The sequence below is a fragment of the Saimiri boliviensis genome, chromosome 8 (assembly GCF_048565385.1).
Source record: "Saimiri boliviensis isolate mSaiBol1 chromosome 8, mSaiBol1.pri, whole genome shotgun sequence".
NCBI lineage: Eukaryota > Metazoa > Chordata > Mammalia > Primates > Cebidae > Saimiri > Saimiri boliviensis.
The window spans coordinates 88,300,874-88,319,833 of NC_133456.1; the positions used below are offsets into that span (position 1 = coordinate 88,300,874).

General features: G+C 36.8%; 1 protein-coding gene and 1 long non-coding RNA gene across 4 annotated transcripts in view; both read right to left on the minus strand.

Annotated features, from left to right (window-relative positions):
• Positions 1–4,116, minus strand: part of LOC104651221 (uncharacterized) — a 49,607-nt gene extending 45,491 nt beyond the window's left edge. Inside the window, exons 1-3 of the long non-coding RNA XR_012518895.1 lie at positions 2,887–4,116; positions 2,669–2,786; positions 609–668 (exon numbers count right to left, since the gene is read on the minus strand). This is a non-coding gene — a long non-coding RNA (uncharacterized LOC104651221). The remainder of the gene's footprint in view (positions 1–608; positions 669–2,668; positions 2,787–2,886) is intronic.
• GRM7 (glutamate metabotropic receptor 7) overlaps positions 1–18,960 on the minus strand; it is an 872,629-nt gene that overhangs the window by 46,668 nt on the left and 807,001 nt on the right. Inside the window, exons 9-10 of one of the 3 annotated variants that reach the window (XM_010337852.2) lie at positions 13,499–13,745; positions 7,675–7,766 (exon numbers count right to left, since the gene is read on the minus strand). In XM_010337852.2, the coding sequence (XP_010336154.1) occupies positions 7,696–7,766; positions 13,499–13,745 (318 nt within the window). In that variant the 3' untranslated portion in view covers positions 7,675–7,695. Of the gene's footprint in view, positions 1–7,674; positions 7,767–13,498; positions 13,770–18,960 lie in introns of those variants that run through there. The other 2 variants (XM_074404859.1, XM_074404860.1) reach the window with 2 other exon arrangements.

The following is an 18,960-nucleotide window of genomic DNA, read 5'->3' on the forward strand; positions in this document are numbered from 1 at the left end:
ATTTGAATAGCTATTGTGCCAAGTTCTGATCTAAGCCCTTTATCTTTATTTCTCATTACTACCGTATGAGGTTATATTTTGCAGATGAGGAAATAGAGACACAGAGAGATGATCTTTTCTAAAAAGTCAGCCTTTTCTTGTTTGGCATGAATGATAAAAGTTTCACCTGCTGAGCCCTTATTTGATCTTTTCCTATAAATGGGAATGGGTTAGAACCTCTCCCGCCCCACTGCCCCACCTGAATGCTACTCTTCCTGCTGACTTGACCCAGAAAAGACTGAGAATCCAGTACCTAGGAAGAGACTGGCTTTTCAGTACTGTATCACAGTAGATCACAATAGATTACAGTAGGGATCTCTTCATCATTTGGTGTCATTGATCTCTTCCTTAAATAAAGCTCCTAGACAAGATTCTACTGCACCGTGATCTGAAGACATCTTTAGTGCAATTTCTTTAACTATGATGGAATATTGAGAGGATGCTACTGGCATGAGAACTGCCCATGACTAAACTCATGCAAATAGGATAAGGTCTCTTTCATTCATTAAGTTCATTGGTGGGCTGGGTAGCAAAGCTTTTTCAGGTCACTTAGAGGGATAGACACTTGCCTCAGACAGTCGCTTGACTAGATGGCAGCTCAGATGGTTAGTTGCAGTTGCACTTTACACCTGAATAAAAACAACAGCTCAAGTCTCAGTCTGGACTTGGGCAAACCATGGGAAATGAAATGCAAATGAAATTTGCAAACATGACAAAAAACAAGGGAAAGAGGAATTAAGTTCCAAGAAAAAAATGTAGCATTTTTCATGCTAACCCTAGGATACCAGCTTAATCAAATTTTCAGCTGGGACTGATAATGACCCTTTTGGTCAGTTTCTTTATAGAGCTTTCCTATGGCAAAAGCAGGAAGAGAAGCAGGTGATGAAGGGGTGTGGGGAATTATCTTGTCTCATTTTTGTTCCAGGGAATTGCCATTTTTTAATGCTAGCAAATCTTCTGAGTTTAATTACCTTTGCTCATGTTTCCATGCCAAACTTGATTACCTGAAGCAGAGGCAAGACTGCTTATAACCATCTGTATATGAAGACCCATGGTTTGAACTCTGAATGGCTGAACTTCATTCAGGATGACCAGTAGATGTCAAATATGATCAATAGATGTCAATGAATTCTGAGAACTAAACTTTTCCAGCCCTAGGAGACGATGTTTTTTGTATAATAAGAGAAACTACAGTGTTTAATTTTTTAGACTACCAAAAAAATCCAAGGGGAAGTGAAATTATATCTAGTGGTCTTTGCAATACTATACAGAAAAAAAAAAAAAAAAAAGGAAGATGCATCTCACTTTACAATGGTCCTGAAGTCAGATTATGTTTCCCTCCTTGAAACTCTGGAGGACCTAACTAATCTTTAGCAAATTGAGGGCCTCTAGAATCAACTTATGAGAGCAAGAAATGATGTTGAGATAGATGATGTAGACTGGGACATTTTACCCTATTCCATTCCATTTCAGAGAAACTCATTAGAAAGACCTCTGGCCACAAGCCCTGAGTACAGGTGTCTACTCTGCCACTCACTGGTGTGTATTACTAGGAAGTTAATTCACTGCTCTAAGGCAGCTTTTTCACCTGTCAATAAGACTTGCCTGAATGGATAGTTGGGTACATTCTAAACTTTGCAGCAATAGTGAAAATACGATGAAATTAACATTAATTAATATTATTATTAAATTGCTGTAAATGACTGTGATAGGCCCTTAGAGGACTGAGATAAATGAGTCTGGCCCTCCAGGGCAGTCCCATATTTAATATAAGTTCAATAAAAACCAAACTTCAATGTACCAAGGAAGATCTTTGAGAAGTTTTGTTTATTGATTTTTTTTGTAGAATCTTAGCCTCTAAAGGAAACTGAATGTGTTTTCACGAGCTAAGATTAAGGGAATCTGTTCCTCTCAGTTATTATTCTATCACTCAAGACATACCCCAGAACTATTATTTGTACTTAAAATGCTTTTCAACTTGCCAGCCAGCCAGGAGCTCCCTGTCGAAGTTAATCACATGTAGTGGTTCATATATCAGATGGTATGAGCCTCTCTGTCCCATAGCACCCTTGCTGAGTGACTGATAGCCTTCTCTGTCAATTTCACCAAGCCAAAAGACTACTAATGATGCATCAAAAGGCTCCAGTAAACTATCCTGAAAATAGAGATTGTTGTACCTACAGATAAGGTTGCCGGACTTTATTGGCAATCTAGATATCATGGCTTCCAACTCTGAGAGTTTATGATAGACAAAAAATGTAACCAAAACAAAAGCAGAAAGGAAAGTAAATTAAAACACAGATGAGCAGAGACCAACAATGTTATTTTATGTACCCTGTCATATCCGCAGCCAGCCCTTACAAAAGAGGGATTTCCTATACAGAATCTCATGTTACCTCTATGGTACTATGGTACCTTAACAGGATTAGCTTATTTTCATCTTATGAAAGAGGAAACTGAGGATTGGATAGCATGACTTATCCACAATCAGAGATCCATTGCATGATGAAGCTTATCTACTCCAAGTAACGGAGCCAGAATGGGACTCCCAGTTCAGTTTTTCTTATTCTTGACCAGAGAAAAGGATAGCACATGCAAGGCTGTAACCAATACTTGGACCAACACTTACAGAAAATGGGGTTGCTGATCCATGTCATATTTTTCTAAGTGTTGGGTCAGCTCAGGAAGAAGAAGCTTTGGAAATGTTTTCTCAATCCTCTTTGTGCAAGCTGAGTCCTCAGAGGTTACTATGAAAGAGGGCAGAGATATAAAGGGAATTGAAAACTAATTTTCAACTTGAAAAGAATGAGAATAGTCATGTAGATCATAGAGAGAAATAATGATTACCTTTAATTCCTTGAGAAAGTTAATTTAAAGTGTATCCAAGTTCCATTGTACAGCCAAAAAAAAAATCTGCAAAGTTGAGATACATCTTTAGTAGTTGGAAATGAGAGTCACAAGGGTCACCATCTCTTGAATATTGGGAAGATGCTCATTCACAATAATTGGGGGAAAGAAAGAATTCGGAGATTAACTGATCTTGGTTTAGGATACACATTTTTTTTTAAATGCGAATAACATTTGATAAAAGACAAATCTATCCTATATGACAGTCTTTAAGGAAATGCACTCAATAGTCATAAAACCACCAATTTGATTGCTTATGTTTTTGTGTCTACCAGATTAAAATCCATAATTATTTGAAGCAAGTCCTGAGGATCCATGTCAAATGGAATCTTTCAAGTTCATGTTCACTTTGAAAGAAAAATGGTATAGATATCTGCGGTCCATGAAATAAAATAGGCATAAAATTTTCTTGTTTTATAAATAGGTTTAGCACAACAAAACAAATTAATTGCAGAAGCCCAAATGTAGCTCTGACACCAATTTTTAGGAGCTGTACATTACAACTACATCATATTTTTGAAACTTGTGACATCAGTTTAAACATTGTCTTTTTAGGGTTGTCTTTGTGTCCTTACAGGCTTTATTTGGAAGAATATAATACCACCTGCTCAGCTTGTAGAGTTGATATTTTATTATTGCTAGTAAATATTTTCCTATAAATGTTTACTGTGTACCTACCGAGTTCTAGGTAATAGGAGCCTTTGGTATGGGAGGTATTTTACTGCACTAATTCCAAGCACATTTTCTCACAGCCTAGTGCTTACTAACTCTTGTACTTAAAGGCACAAAGACAAAGAAGACTCAGTCTTTCCATGCTCAGATGCTGTCTGCATTTCATTCCCTAAAACTATCTGCCTGAAAACCCAATGGCCTTACATAACTGTTTCCTAGTACCAGAATGTGTCATACTCTCTTGTACTTCAGGTTCTTTGTGTATACTTTCCCCTACCTTGTGTGCCATTCCATGTATGGCTGCCTTTATTTTTCATTTTTTAAGAGCAGCTCAAGCAAAGCATACTGGGTGCTCTCCACCTGTAGCTTGATGGTACTTGGTACATACCTTGAGGAAGAGCCCCTGTTACCTTTGAGTCTATTACTTACCTTTGAGTCTTCCATCAGATCTGAGCTCCCTGAAGGCATTGTCCCCTCCTGTCCCCGACTCCTAGTCAGTTCAGGGATGGCCCAGAGGAGAGGCATTTGGCAAATATTTATTTGATTGGCCCAATTTAAGAACACTCGCACAGTAAACAGTCTTGACCAGATAGGGCAGTGCAATGCATATAATGTAAAACTTGACATAGTTTTTGTGACTTTGAGCCATGATGTGTACATTTCTTTTATGCAGGGAATGAGAGAAGTAGTATCCATGTAAACATTCATCCATCCAGTTAAGTTGAACTCAAGTTGCAGAACCAAGCAGCAGATATCAATTGAATTTTGAAGATATGCTGAGATATCAAACCTTGGCGAGGAAATGATGGTGTCTCGGAAACCTCTTAGGCAGACAGAAATATGCCATAAAGATTTATAGCAGCATTTATTCCCAAGGTGATTCAGTGTCAAAGGTCAGATAACATATATTCTTTGCTGTACTTACAGTGTCCCAGAGTGAAGTTTAAGTGGATGTGGTCTCCCGTTACAGCAGAGATATCACATTGAGTGTTAAAGAGGGAGATCCCAACATGATACTAAAACTTGCACTGCACAGTTTCAAAATGCATAAAATTGCCAAATCATCCATTCATTATAAGAAATTAAAGATTATTAATTTTTGTAATACCATTCAATAATGGATGTCAGTAATATAATTCAGGTACTTGGCATTCTCACAAGGCTTAATTATACTCTCAAAGGTTTTTAAATCAAAATACCATTCTAGAATGTGAAACTTTGCCTCTTAACAAAACTTACTTCCTGACCTGGTGACGGTGATGATGCCAGGTGCATTGTGCTTTTTATTTTGTACGTAATTGCATTTCAATATAATGTAATGAGGTTGATAACATGTTGCAGAGTTTAAACATTTATAGATATTCATGTAAAGGACGCAGAAAGTATTGATTCTGTTGATGACTTTTAATAACTAGTACAAAGGTGAAGTGGCTCCTCCCAAGTAGCAGTGCCGCTGGGGCCTGGCCCAGCCCCAACCTCACCTCTTAAGCTCCCAAGCAAATCCTGATGCTCCTGCTCCAGAGGAGACCTTTTCCCTTTAAAGGTTCCGTGTCCAGGGAGCTCTATGATTGTGTGAATGAGGTGTTTGTCACATGAGAGTGCTTTTAAACAGAGGCATGTTATGGAATGCATTTTCAAACAAGGCTTAGGTTATGTTCCATCTGAATTTGAACCTATTTCCTTCAAATCCCTATAAGCAGATGTTTGATTTCCTGTATATAGCATGCCTTTGTTGGGACATGGTACCTGACACTGAGTTTTAATAGTGCAGTAGTATGAAAGTTTACTCCTGAATCTATGGTTATCTTTTTACTGTTTTGTCTCCCTGAAAACAATCACTTAGAAATGGATGTGAACACCTAACATTAAGAGACTTCTTTGATGAGTCTCACAAGTTTACCAGTCTCATTATTGACCTGGACAAGTAAGTCACCTGCTCTTTGAATTAATGTAAGTTAAACCAACTTCTATTCCAAATTATTTTGAAATAGTTCTACAAAATGTTTATCATTACTTTCTAAAGACATATTTAAATTGGTCAGAAAAGGAGACCAAATACAATTATTATTTGTATTTGGAATACCATTTCAAAACAAAGATGAGAAGAAATAGAATAATAAACTAATAAAAGCCCTATGATATCAGCATAGGAAACAGACCAGTCCACATTATTAAGCAATTATTCCTCTCTCTTGATATGACCTGCTTTTTCTCATCAAAATCTCTGAAGTAAGACAATTCTAGCTAACAGTTTGAATTTACTTCTAACCTGCATATCCTGAAAGTATTTTTTAACCAAAAGGTTGACTTAAAATATTTTCTTCTGACTCCCTTTAAACCAAAAGGGATCAACTTAGAAAAGAACAAAAGAGAATTCTTGATGGATTGAGATTAAATCTATCATTTTTACCCAGGGAAAATCCCTTCTTATTTAGTCTCTGTCAGTCTCATGTAAAAAAAGACTATTAAAGTGATGAGCTGCAGTGTTTTGACAAGCACTTGTACTGCAAAAAACTTGAAATCTCACTGGAATACAATTACATATTCACTAGGAGAAAAGAATGTCCTATTTAAAAACTAGGACAGATAATGTTGATAAGGAAAAAGGAAATAACTATCTGAACAATATACCCTAAATTAAAGGCCGAGCTGCTGGCATCCATCTATAGTCAACAGAAAATGTAATTACTCTTTGGAATTACACTTACCCTGCCTTACCATGCTAAATGGATAAGAGAGAGAGAGCGAGCAAGATATTATTTGTATTTAGAATACTATTAAACAAACAAAGATGAGAAGAAACAGAACGGTGATCTGATAAAAGTCCCATGTTATCAATGTAGGAAAGAGAAAGACTAGTCTACATTATTAAGCAATATTTTTCCCCCTCCTGTGGTATGACCTCACTGCTTACTCTCTTGGAATCTTTCTAGAGACAGGATTCGCTATTTTGTAAATACAATAGGAGGTTCAGAGAAAATCAAGAGAGAATTTTTTATTCAAAGCTACCACGTGACTCTAATAACTTATTCCATGTTCTCTGCTGTATATTTTCCATTGTTTAGAATGCCCTGTTCCATGTGGATGAGAATGCTTGCCATAGCAAGTATTGTTTTCCACTGTCTTGTAATAGTGCTTAGGCTGAAACAGGGTGAGTATACTATTCTTTCAGAGTACATATTCTTGAGTGAGAGGCTAAAGCAATATGGAAGCATCTGTGGTGAATCCATTATTATTCTAATGCTAGTCCACTCATGTGGCCAGTTCACACATCACACAATACAACATAATTTTCTCTAAATTATTTATTTGAACACCCTTGGTATTTATTGGTATTTCTTAAGTATGACCAATATCGAAACTAACCTTTAGACCCTTGTGGTCTTTCATTGACCCTTTCTCTACTTTTTGTGTGATGACTAAAGTTGCTTCAGTGTTTGTCAAAGGCAGAACTATGAGCCACAAATCATCATCAACATATTATCAATCCAAAACAGTAAACCGATTTATTTTCTGCAGAGAAAGAACCAAGACAATTTTGGGTTAAAGATGGTAAGACCATTTGCTGCTATTTCAATGGATACTTTTCTGGGAATGTATCCACTTCTTTGAATGTATTTGGTAAAAATAAACCAGAACTAACATTTTACTAAGATCGCACTTATTAAGCATCCCCCTTCTCTCCTTGTAGGTTTTCCACATTGCGTTCTAAACCCAGAATAGGCAGTCATACACTGAGAAATAGTTTCTCACCATGGTAGTTTTAAAGTAGAGAATGTGTCAGAATGACTACCACCAGTTCTCTGTAATTACTGCCTACTTGTTCAGGAAAAACAAATGTGTACATACTCATAAACACACCCTGTAAAAAATTAAGCAAGCATATTACCAATGGCAGCTGCTGGCACTAAGCTTATAAAATAGATCATCTTTCAAAATTCATTTCTTCCTATAGACATACTTTCAGGTAATCATGCACAGTTTCCACTGAAACATTTCTAATTCTCATTGGAGACAAGAACACATAAATAAATAAGAATTAGGTTGTTTTCTTACCTTTTGGAAAGCAGTCAAAAGCTATACTGTTGGTGGGATAGTGTACCAAGTAACAGACTTTTGTACACTCTTTCTTACTGGTGGTATACAGTCTACAGGAAAAGTAAATATATAGGTATGTATAAAATAAATGTGCATACAATATTACTTATTATTATTTTCCTTTTGGGAAAAGGCTGCGATAGAGACCATACACATTATGCCCACTCTTTTGGTGGGCTCAATAGCCTTTTGTAGACCAGGTCACCTCGATTCAGGTACCTCTGAACATGGGAGTACTGGTGCCTCTTGAGTTAAGGGAGTTGGATTTTACTTGATTGAGTTACAACAGCTGTGGGAACCAGCCCAAACATAATTTATCTATCTGCTCAGAGCATTATTTTCTTCCTGTTGCCAGCCCTTTTTTCTCAGCCTAGTCCAGATACACTTTCCAGCCTGTGTGGTTAGTCCAAAAAGATGAAACAAGTAACATAATGTTGAGAATGTTAGGGATCCAAACAAATGAAGAAGCAAAACAAAACAAGAACCATAACAAAGTAACACAGCACAGAAGTATGTTCTAGAATTTTCTAGGCACCACTATTTGTGTAGAGTTTTGGTGCCCACATCCATTTTCCAGCAGTCTGAGTTGTTGTTGTTGTTTTTTTAACCACATACCTTCTTATATTGACAGTTTTGTTTTATGTAATAAATTTATTTTGTTGATAACAGCACAAGTTGTTAGTTAATGTATTTTCCTTATAGTAGATGAAAAATGGTAGGGCAAGAACACCATCAGAATACAATTCCATAATTTAAATACCTTATGTTATATTTTAGGTGCAAATTGTTATTCTTCTAACATGTGCTTCATCGTACAACATGTCAATTGACTTCAACCAGTCTTTTAGGTAGTATACGTCCAGTGTGTCTCCCAGAGTGAGTTCATCAGTCATACATCTCCGCATTCAAGAAAAGGGTGTGTCCCTCGCTGTCCACCCACCTACCATCTCTAGTTGCTGCTGACCTGCCAGAGTAAACTCTCTGTATCTAGCTAAGGTCCTTGAAGTATTCTGCACTGCTTGCAGGGCATTAGCTTAGAAAATGGATGGTAGCTTAAGACAAAGGTAGCTTAGGGCCAGGCCTCTCTTCACTGTGCACTGTGATCTGTTACCAAAGAAAGCATGAGAGCCAAAGACAATTTACAGAGCATTTTCTAGTTGATATCAGTCCAGGTGAAGAAGGCTGCAGTTCTTATCCACCCATCCCAATAAAGCCATGCTGCCTCTTAGTTAATATTATCCATCCAACTTGAAAAGGATTGTCATGGCCATCCATAAGCCATAGCCCAAGCATAACCATGGCATCTTGTTTATCTGGCATCTACAAATTGGCCGTGAACATACATCTACCGAGTGAACTGTAGAAAGTGCAGGGAAACATGCCAAATTCAGGATGCAGGTGGGAGAAGCAGTTTGAGGTGCCCTTCTTCTTAGACAGGAATGTGAGAAGTCATCATCTTGGCCAGATAGAAAGCTATCCAAATGAGGCCAGTTTCTTTGAAACTTCTAGCCATGGAAGTCTTATTTGCATAAATAAAATTCTGTGAGTAAATGAGCTACAGCCTTATGCCCTCTACGCTTGCTATTTTTCAATCTAAGTGCAGGGACCAGAAAGCATTGGTCCAACTCTGGATATCTAATATGCCAGCAGTGCACAGATACATTAAAATTTTGAGATTTACTTTTTGTTTATTCCACACATAATGGAGTTTTTCTTTCATACAATGGACTGTTAGCTAAGGAGGCAGACTAAGAGGATAATTACATTTCTTCAGGAAAAAAATATGGTAGTTTAAATGCCTGCCCATATTAAGTCAGCAAGCAAATTCATTTTTATGTAGACATGTAGTTGCAGTGTGGAGTTGGATGAGTAGAAGCATGCATGCACCAGATGGCAAACTGCAATGATGGAGCAGAGCTGTTAAAAATGAAAACACTGAAGATTGAAATACATTGAGACTAAGTGTTTAGAGCAACAATGAATAAGAGGACATTTCTGTTCCACTGTTTACTTTGTAGCTCACAGTATAAATGCTACTCCCTCTCAGACACCCTCCCTCAGAAAATCTTCTACAGAATTTGCCCATTAGACAAATTCCCTTTTTCAAGTGCATGAGCTGTTTTTGTTTGTTTTTAAGCAGTCAGCTCAATTCAGCAAATAATGTAATTCATCTTGGTTACCAAAGTTTAGATATGGGAAATAATTTTAGCTATATTTGGTATTAGAATATTATAATGTTACCTAGTGTAGCATAGTCATGTCTGTTTTTATTAATTGAATTTTTCACTATTGGTCTTTTCCTATATAGGAGGAATGCATTTTTGCATTGCTGGGGACTGGTTTTTCAAATGTCATTGCTGTCTATGATGTTACTTTTTCCTTATTAGTGCCTCCTTTTGAGATCATTTTAAATGACTATATGTTGTATGTTTGTCTCATCTCAACTGCTTTATTTCTTTGAGTTGACTTTATCCTAGAACAGTATCATTGCTAAAACGTTGTAAGCTATATCCAGTGTGGACTCAAATTGAGTGTCCTAGAATAAAATCCTTGTCAATTTCTAGAGCTACACTGTCCAACACAGTAGGCACAGCAAAAAGTGTGTATTTAAATGCACTGTAAATAAAGTTTACGTAATTAAAAACTAAGTAAAATAACAAATATATTTTTTTCAGTTGAGTAGTCATATTTCAAGTGTTCAACAGCCACATGTGCTAGTGCTTACTCTATTAGACAGTGCACACGTAGAACATGACCATCACTGCAGAGAGTTCTATTGGACAGCTTTTGTGCAGATAAGGTCTTTGGATTCTTTTTTGGGACCTTTGAGAGCTGGGTCATCAGAAACCCCAATGTTTGGAGGTACATGAATCTCCTCCTATGGTTCAGCAAGTATCTAGTAAAGTTTTCATGGTGTTTTAGGGCGTGTCTACACAATAACAAAAGAGCTAAAGCAATTTAAAAAATCTTTTCAACTGGTGGTGAGAAAAAGGCTCTATTTCATTTCATTTTATTTTTCTGAATTGTTTATCTTGGCTCTATGTAGACACTAGAACAACAACAACAACAAAAAAAATGAAACTTTTTCAGGGGAAGAGATACCAAATGAATTCCAAATGGAATCACTGGAATACAGTTTTTAAATTAATCAGATGAGGCCTCTACCTGGGCAGCCTTCTTTGAGCTCAGGTTACTCTTGTCTTTATAGACAACACAAGCAGTAATACATTTTACCATATGTTTAAAGAATCTCCCAGTAAGCATCATTATATTCTGCATATACAAACTATGTTACTAAATAAGGAAACCAAAAGAGTAATTTCTGCATTAGAATTTTGACATGCCATTCATATTCTAGGAAACAAAGGAGCAAAGAGGAACAAGCGTGGGTTGAAAAGTCAGACCTGGGTTTTAGTCCAATGTCTGCTGTTAACTACATGTGTGGCTTTGGTAATGTCACTTAATCTTGTGAAGCCTAAGTTTCTTCAGTAAAATGAGAATAACAATTTCTATTCTATAGATGCACTGTGAGGAGTAAGTGAGTTCTTCCACACAAAGCATTCTGCATAATGCCTATTTCAAAGAGTACCTTTGGCTAGCATTTAGCATTTTAACAACTAATGTCATACCCCAAAAAGTATCAACAAGGATTGCACCTCATAATTAAATAGCAACAGTAGTAATGTTTTTTTGAAATTTAATAATTCTGAAATAGCATAATATTGAATTGTCTAAATTCAAAACTTCTAATTTGGTCTTTTTTTTCACCAGTACATATAGGCTTCCAATTATGTTTTCTGCTTACTGACTTTAAACAGTATCTAGTTAAATTTTGTGTGTGCTTGTGTACAAAAATAAAGCTATTATTGGAATATTTGTAAGATAAGGGTTTCATGAAATGCAAATTTGACAAGACAACCTATAATAAAAAGCCACTAATTATAAACATATAGGTATATTTATTAATACAGGTATAGATATAATACATACACAAATGTTCATGTAAATTCTTCTTTTGAGGAATTAGTTTTGTCTATCCCATGTTATTTAATCTATATTTAATTGCACCTTTATATCTACTGTATCTTAATAAATTACACTGAAATTTATTTCTAAGCAAAGCTTTTTGCCTCTTCAGGAATGGAAGGACATTGACATTTAGTTGATATAGTATTTTCTAGAAATAATATTTTATTATACACTTATGACATAATTCTTATCTCTTTATACATAATTACGTTGACTTTTAGAAAATTTCAGTGACTCTTAAAGCCACACAGCTAGTAAATAAAGTGGTTTAGATTTGAACCCAGGTATGTCTCAACCCAAAGCCTCTTCCTGCATCACACTGAATGCCACAGCAATTCACCATCCACTTGCCCTCCTCTCAATGGACCACTTTCTCTGGAGACACAACAGAGCCTATCATTCATTCTTTTCCTCCCTTCTCTTAGTACGTTCCTTTAGCCTTGTCTTAGGATCTCTTCGTTTGAAAGTCAAAGTGGAGCCCACAATGTTGTTAATTAATTTTATTACTTTGTATACATATTTTCAAAGTATTTCACAACATTCACTCAACTACTCATAAATGGAGACGGGCCAAAATCATAGATCTTAGTGTAGTATTTTTCAGGATCAAACCCAGTTGGATTCTTGGTTTTTAAAGATCTCTCTCTTATTTGCACAGCAACAAGGATTTCCTCAAGAGTATTTAAAATTGAGACTTCCTTCTGTTTGGCATTAAGCCTTTGACAACAAGATTAACTTATAACTGAAATATAATATGTAATGAATGACTTAATGAATAACCTGAAATTCCTTCTGCCTTAAAAAACAAGAATTATCACAAATATTTGAATCTGTATCATTCTACATGCAACTAGCCAAAATCTGCCTGGAAAACAAATCTTAGAACTAGTATTTTAAATCAAAAATTTATTCTTATCACCATATTGTTAGTAAAGTTAGCAATTGGGAATCCTAAGCATTTAACCTTTGAGCTTGTCTGGTCTTGTGTTATTTACAAAGTGTTAGCTATGTATTCATTTACCTGGGCACATTTGCAGGCATGACTAAAGGCTGCTAGGGTTTTGCAGATGTGCCATATAATAGCATCTTCAATTCAGTGTTTTTTTTTTTTCTTAATTTCTTCCCTAAGGTTTGCCTTGCACAGAATAAAATTCTCCTCCAGTGAGGTGGTAGATGTTTCTCCCACAGGATGATGCCATTATCATGGTAGTGTCTGGCCCTGTGTACCTGGATTAAAGTTTGACAACTTTTTCCAGTGTTTTATATGTTTGTTTCTAGGAGACCTACTTCGTAAAAAAAAAAAAAAAAAATAGCTTTCTCAACATGCATGGGCTAGGGGAAAAATATGCTTCCAAAATTCTTATTTATTCCAATTTTATTTCTATGGATACAGTTCATTAAGTATGGAAGTTTCCCTAAAGAAAGTTGTTTCCCTAGAGGAAGAGTGCAAGAATGAGCAATTTGATAGGTACATTTATGTCAGTTGGAGGATTCAGTACCAGAGGACAAGCAGTAAGGAAAGGGGGAGGCTTCACACTTCTGAAGCAGAGCCTCCAAAAGCTTCTTTCCAACAAGGAACAAAAAGAAAAGGAATGAGTCAAACTCCAAAGAGCAAAAGTTAGCGTTCACCAAGGCAAACCACTCCATAAGACAAAAATGGTCACAGTATTTCTCCAGAGAGGCAAACACACCCCACATCTTCTAGAGCTTCCTGATGCAGGATGGGAAGATGAAAGAAAGGGGAGTTACTTACTGTTTGGGTCTACGTTTTCACAGAGCTCTGTCTTGGCCTCACCGTTGGGTCTGTCACTGGGTTTATGTGACAGCCTCGATGACATGGTGGCTGCTGTGACTACCGCCTTGAAGCTTCGCTTCCGTTTCTGGACATTGAGTTCAGGGTGAAAAATGATGATGTACACTTTCGGCATGTATAGCATCCCCAGCGCCACTGATGCACTTAGGTTCATGGAGATTGTAAGTGTGGTAGTTTGTATGTAGAGCTAGGAGACACAATACACAAGACACTATTACAAATAAAATGACCGCAGAGGGAGTCTGAACACTTAAAATGATGTCAAGAACGACTATGGCTAGGAGATAAAGCAATCTTCAGGGCATTTTGATAAAGAAAGACACAATGACTCTGCACAGTTATTAAAGCATATATGCATATATTAATTGATTGAATGCCACTAGGTGAATCCATGCACATGCTTGCCCTGGAGAAGTCTTCTATATTAAATTTCAGAGTAGACCTTTAATCATATTTTAAGGACTTTTAATCAGAGTGGCAGCTAAATATGAAGACATGAAGACCATAGAAATCTGTAATCTTGATTAAAGTGTGGTTAGCTTTTATCCTCCACATATATAAAAGAGGGTTCACACTCCATAATTTCTTCCTACACTGAGATTCTGGGGTCTTTTGAGAAGTCTTTATCTTATGTCTTTTTTTGTATTGTTCTTTAGAAAGGTATACCTTTACCATATCTGCTGAGTAGTGAGTTGAGTTTCTCCAAAGGCTCAGATCGTCATACTTAATTCTGTCTTACAAAACACAAATGACAAGTGAACAAAACTAGTAATCTAGTGATGTTGTCTTGTCCACTCTTTATATTGTCAAATTACTAATGGGATGCAAAATTTTATTCTGGATTTGGGTGATTTGTAGTTTGGATGGTGCCCCTATTTCTGTCCTTGTCTCCTTTCATTTCCTCAAGAAATCAGTAGATCAACTAATTGCTTGCTGTCCAATGTGTCAGATCATTGCCTTGGCTGTAAATATGAAAAAGTGATGGTAGAAGGATGTAGGGAGGTGTATGATCCTTAAGAGTAAAGCGACAGACAACTTGCCCTGGTCTAGTTGTCTACAACATGCCCTACCATGATCCAGACCCCCCACCGCCCCCACTCCCAATGTGTTCAGGCACATGTGCATTTTGCGTGACTTTTAAAGGCCATTTAAATGGAACAACCAGCAACCATTGCCTTTCTGTCCATGGAAAGCCTAGTTCCTTGACAACATATTCAACTATGGTATTCTACAGCTATGCCTTCTCATTGATCTGGTGATAAAAGCCCAATTCTTAAGGGAGTTCACAAGGGCTCTCATGGTTTGTGCTTGCCTGCTTTTTTAGACTAATTGTCCACCATTTCCCACCTCCCTGACTCCCAGTCCCCTGCTTTGCCTTCCCAGGGCACCATCCATTTGGGCTGTCCTTTAGCTTGCAAATAAACTGTACGCATTCAATCACAGAACTTTGCTGCATGCCCCTTTGCTTTACTTTTGTTTCCCTACATATGGAATGCTCCTCCTTTTCTTCTTAGCACCCATCCCAGGCTGCCCTCACTCACAGCCTCCAGTCTAGGCCAGCTTCTTTAATGACATACTCTCAAAGGACTTCTTTAGATCATTTGTCTCATTTGTAATTATGAACTCAGAACCTTGATCTTTTTTTTGTCCCTTGTTTCTGCTAGGCCTTAAGTTCCATGAAGGCAAGATCTGTCTCTCTAGGACACTATTATGTCTGTGAAGAAGGCCCTCAATAAACATACAATGGATAGGTTCGTGTGTTTGTCTGACACCTTTTTCCTAGCCATACTTCAGTGGTTAAACAGCCTATCTCTGTATATGCAAAAACTTCCATCAGACCTATTGGCTGCCTGGATATTTCTGATCTTAATTGTTCAAACTGAGGCTCCAGTGAAATCAAAGATAACTTTGCCACCTTATCTAGAAGGAATACAGTTTTCCAGCTAACATTAATTTGAATATGTATGTCTCCAAATAGTTAAAAGGAGCTGCCAGCTGCTGAGTATAATACATAATGAATGTGAAGTAGAAAGAAAAAATATTGAATAAATGATTCTTCAAATTGTGAATTAGTTCATATTTTAAATTTCGTATTTCCCTACTAGCATACCTTTAGACTTTTAATGTCATTCCACCCTGCCAGCCTACGCTGTTCAAGAAAGGCTTAACGTGGTCACAGGGCTTTATAGACGTAGAAAATTTTTTCACCACTATCAGTATACTTATGGGAGCTTTGCAAACTATGGCTTAGTTCAAAAAGGAAAGAGATGTCAGCAAAATTATGGGATCTTAGGTTTTGTTTGTGTTTCTCTGCTCGCGAGTGAATTTTGCAGTTGATGAAATTATTCGGAGTTCTTATTTCATTATTTATATATAATTATAAATTATGCAGGCATATATGCTTATGTATGTTTGTATGTTTGTATACATATGTTTTCTTTTTCCAACTTGTAGATCTGAGGGAACGTGCAGGTTTGTTACATGCGTATATTGTGTGATGCTGAGGTTTGGCCCAATATTTGCTTTTCAACCGTTACCTCCTCTTCCATTAGCCCCCACTGTCCATTGTCATCTTTATGTCCATGAGTACCCAATGTTTAACTCATCCTTATACGTAAGAACATGAGGATTTTGATTTTCCGTTTGTGTTAACTGGCCTAGGAAAATGACCTACTACAGTTCCACATGGTTTTGTTCTTTTTTATGGATGCATAGTATTTTGTGGTATATATGTGCCACATTTTCTTTATCCAGTCTACTGCTGATTCCATGTTGTTGCTGTTGGAATAGTGCTGTGAGTGCATGCATCTTTTGGTAGAATGATTTGTTTTATTTTGAATATATACCCAGTAACATATACACTTTTTCTTTAACAAAGACTACTAAGTAATTTAGAACTCTACAACTATGATGTTTATTTTATGAAGTGTTTAGTTTCATCATTTTTAAGCTAGAGACCATCAAGATTTTGTTTTTTGTTTGGAAAATTTTGCAGTCTCTGGTGACACTTCAGAAGTATGTTGAAAACCAAAATAAACTTCACTGATCACAGTATTTCTACAGCCCCTCCACCCCTGAATCCTCTTTACACAGCTTACTGGATAGGAATATAGATTCTAGAGCTGGTCTACTTGAGTTCAATTCTCATTTACTAGTTTTGTGACCTTGGACAGATTACTTCTCCTCAGCTTCTACATCTGCAAAATGGACATAATAATAGTACCTACCTCAGAATGTTGTCTTGCTTGATGATTAAATATGTATTTGTAAAGTGTTTAGTATAGGATCTAGCACATAGTATTATTAGTAAGTACTATGAAAGTATTTTTTAAAAAGTACAGTCACGCATCACTTAATGACAGAAATGTGTTCTGAGAAATGCATTATTAGGTAATTTGTTATTGTGCAACCATCATAGTATACTGACACAAATCTTGGTGGCATAGCCTACTAAAGTCAGGCAACAAACTTTCACAGCAGATCACAATACTGAATCCTGTAGGCAGTTGTAACAATGGTATTTATGTATCTAAATATAGTTAAACATAGACCAGGTGCAGAGGCTCACTCCTGTAATCTCAGCACTTTGGGAGCCTGAGGTGGGCAGATCACCTGAGGTCAGGAGTTCAAGACCAGCCTGGCCAACATGGTGAACCGCACCCCCCCCCCCCGCCCCACCCTGGGTTTTGGGGTGGGTGCCTGTAATCTCAGCTACTGAGGAGGCTGAGGCAGGAGAATCGCTTGAATCTGGGAGGCAGAGTTTGGAGTGAGCTGAGATCACCCCACCGCACTCCAGCCAGGGGAAGAGAGTGAGACTCTGTCTAGAAACAAATAAAACTATATATATATATATATATATATATATATATATATATATATATAATACACACACACACACACACACACACACACACACACACACATAGAATAAGTACTGTACAACTATATTATAATCTAAGGGACCACCATTGTACATGCAGTCCTTTGTTTATAAAAATGTCATTATGTGGCACATGACTATATGTAGGTATGAAGGCTGAGAAGGCTTCAGTCTACAGAGATCTTGGAGGTATTGGTCCACAGGGAGCTGCTCCCACTAAGCCTAGAAGAGAAGATAGGCCATTGACTTTGGCTTTTGGTGAGGTGGGAGGCTCACATTGAAGTTAGGAGTTTTCATCCCAGCATCTTTTTAGTACATTCTTTCAGTAAATTATAGCATACCTATATTTATTCTTATGGTTGTTCTTATTTTACCTGATGCTTATTGTATAATGCACTACCCTGTTTAAGCTTAGGTGTTTCACATCACTTTCTTTTATTTGTAATTTATTTAGAAATGTAAAGGAGTTGGTGATATTATCAGTTCCTTTTGTCAAAGTATAGCTAAAGAGGTTCTTATGTATATTGTTTTGCTGAGACCAGCCTCTCCCCCAGAGCTGTCCTCCAACTGAGCCTAATCCAGTTTTGGATGTCCAAGGATCATTCCCAAAAGAAAAAAGAGCTTCCCCACCCTGACCAACTATGGAAGGCCCAGGCCTGTGGGAAGGACATAGACTGCCTTGGAATTTCCACATCTTGATAATTAAGCCCTAATTTTATCATCAACCTAAATGAATTTTCAGAATCTAGTTTCCACTCCTGGGTCACATATGGCTTGTCTAACTTAACCCACTATGAATAATTTAGGTCAAATAACTAAAGAACATTTAGGTAAGGAATTAAGAGCCAAGCCAGCAGTGAGTTATGTACAATGTTCTAGAATAGTTTTCTTAAAATTCTGATGTGCAGAACCCATAGCTGTAACTATTCTCTCTGTTTTTCAGTTTTCTGAAGTGTAAAATGAAAGCCATAATAGTTTGTTTCCCATATGGTCATTGTGAAAAAGTAACTGATTAATATATGAAAATTTTTTAGCAGAGTGCCTGGAAAATAAGTATTCATGAAATGTTATCTGCTAATATTTATGTTCTGCCAGGCTAAGTTTCTGGGGTTTAGATCTAAGGATAAGGTTTCCACTGTAACCACTTTTAAATATTTCAAATTTTTATGTATAGATTGTTGATTAAGTTATAGTGTTTATAAAATCTACTCCTATTCATGTCTATCCAGATAGAAATGTACCAGCAAATATAGTGTCAGAGTACACAGGGATGTGGTGAATTCAATGCCAGGCAAAGCTCAGTTGAATCTGCTCCCTGGCTTTTTCTCATCTTGGCCTAAATAGTTCATTGTTGGATATAATATGAATGCATATGAGGAGATGCCTTTATTGCTTTATGAGATTATATAACATTTAGTGCTAGCTGAGTTCCTTGTCTAATTTTCAATTGCTAAGATGTTATATAGTGCTCCAACCATCTCTGGAATTTGACAACTCTCCTGTGTAGGTTTCAGAATCAGTT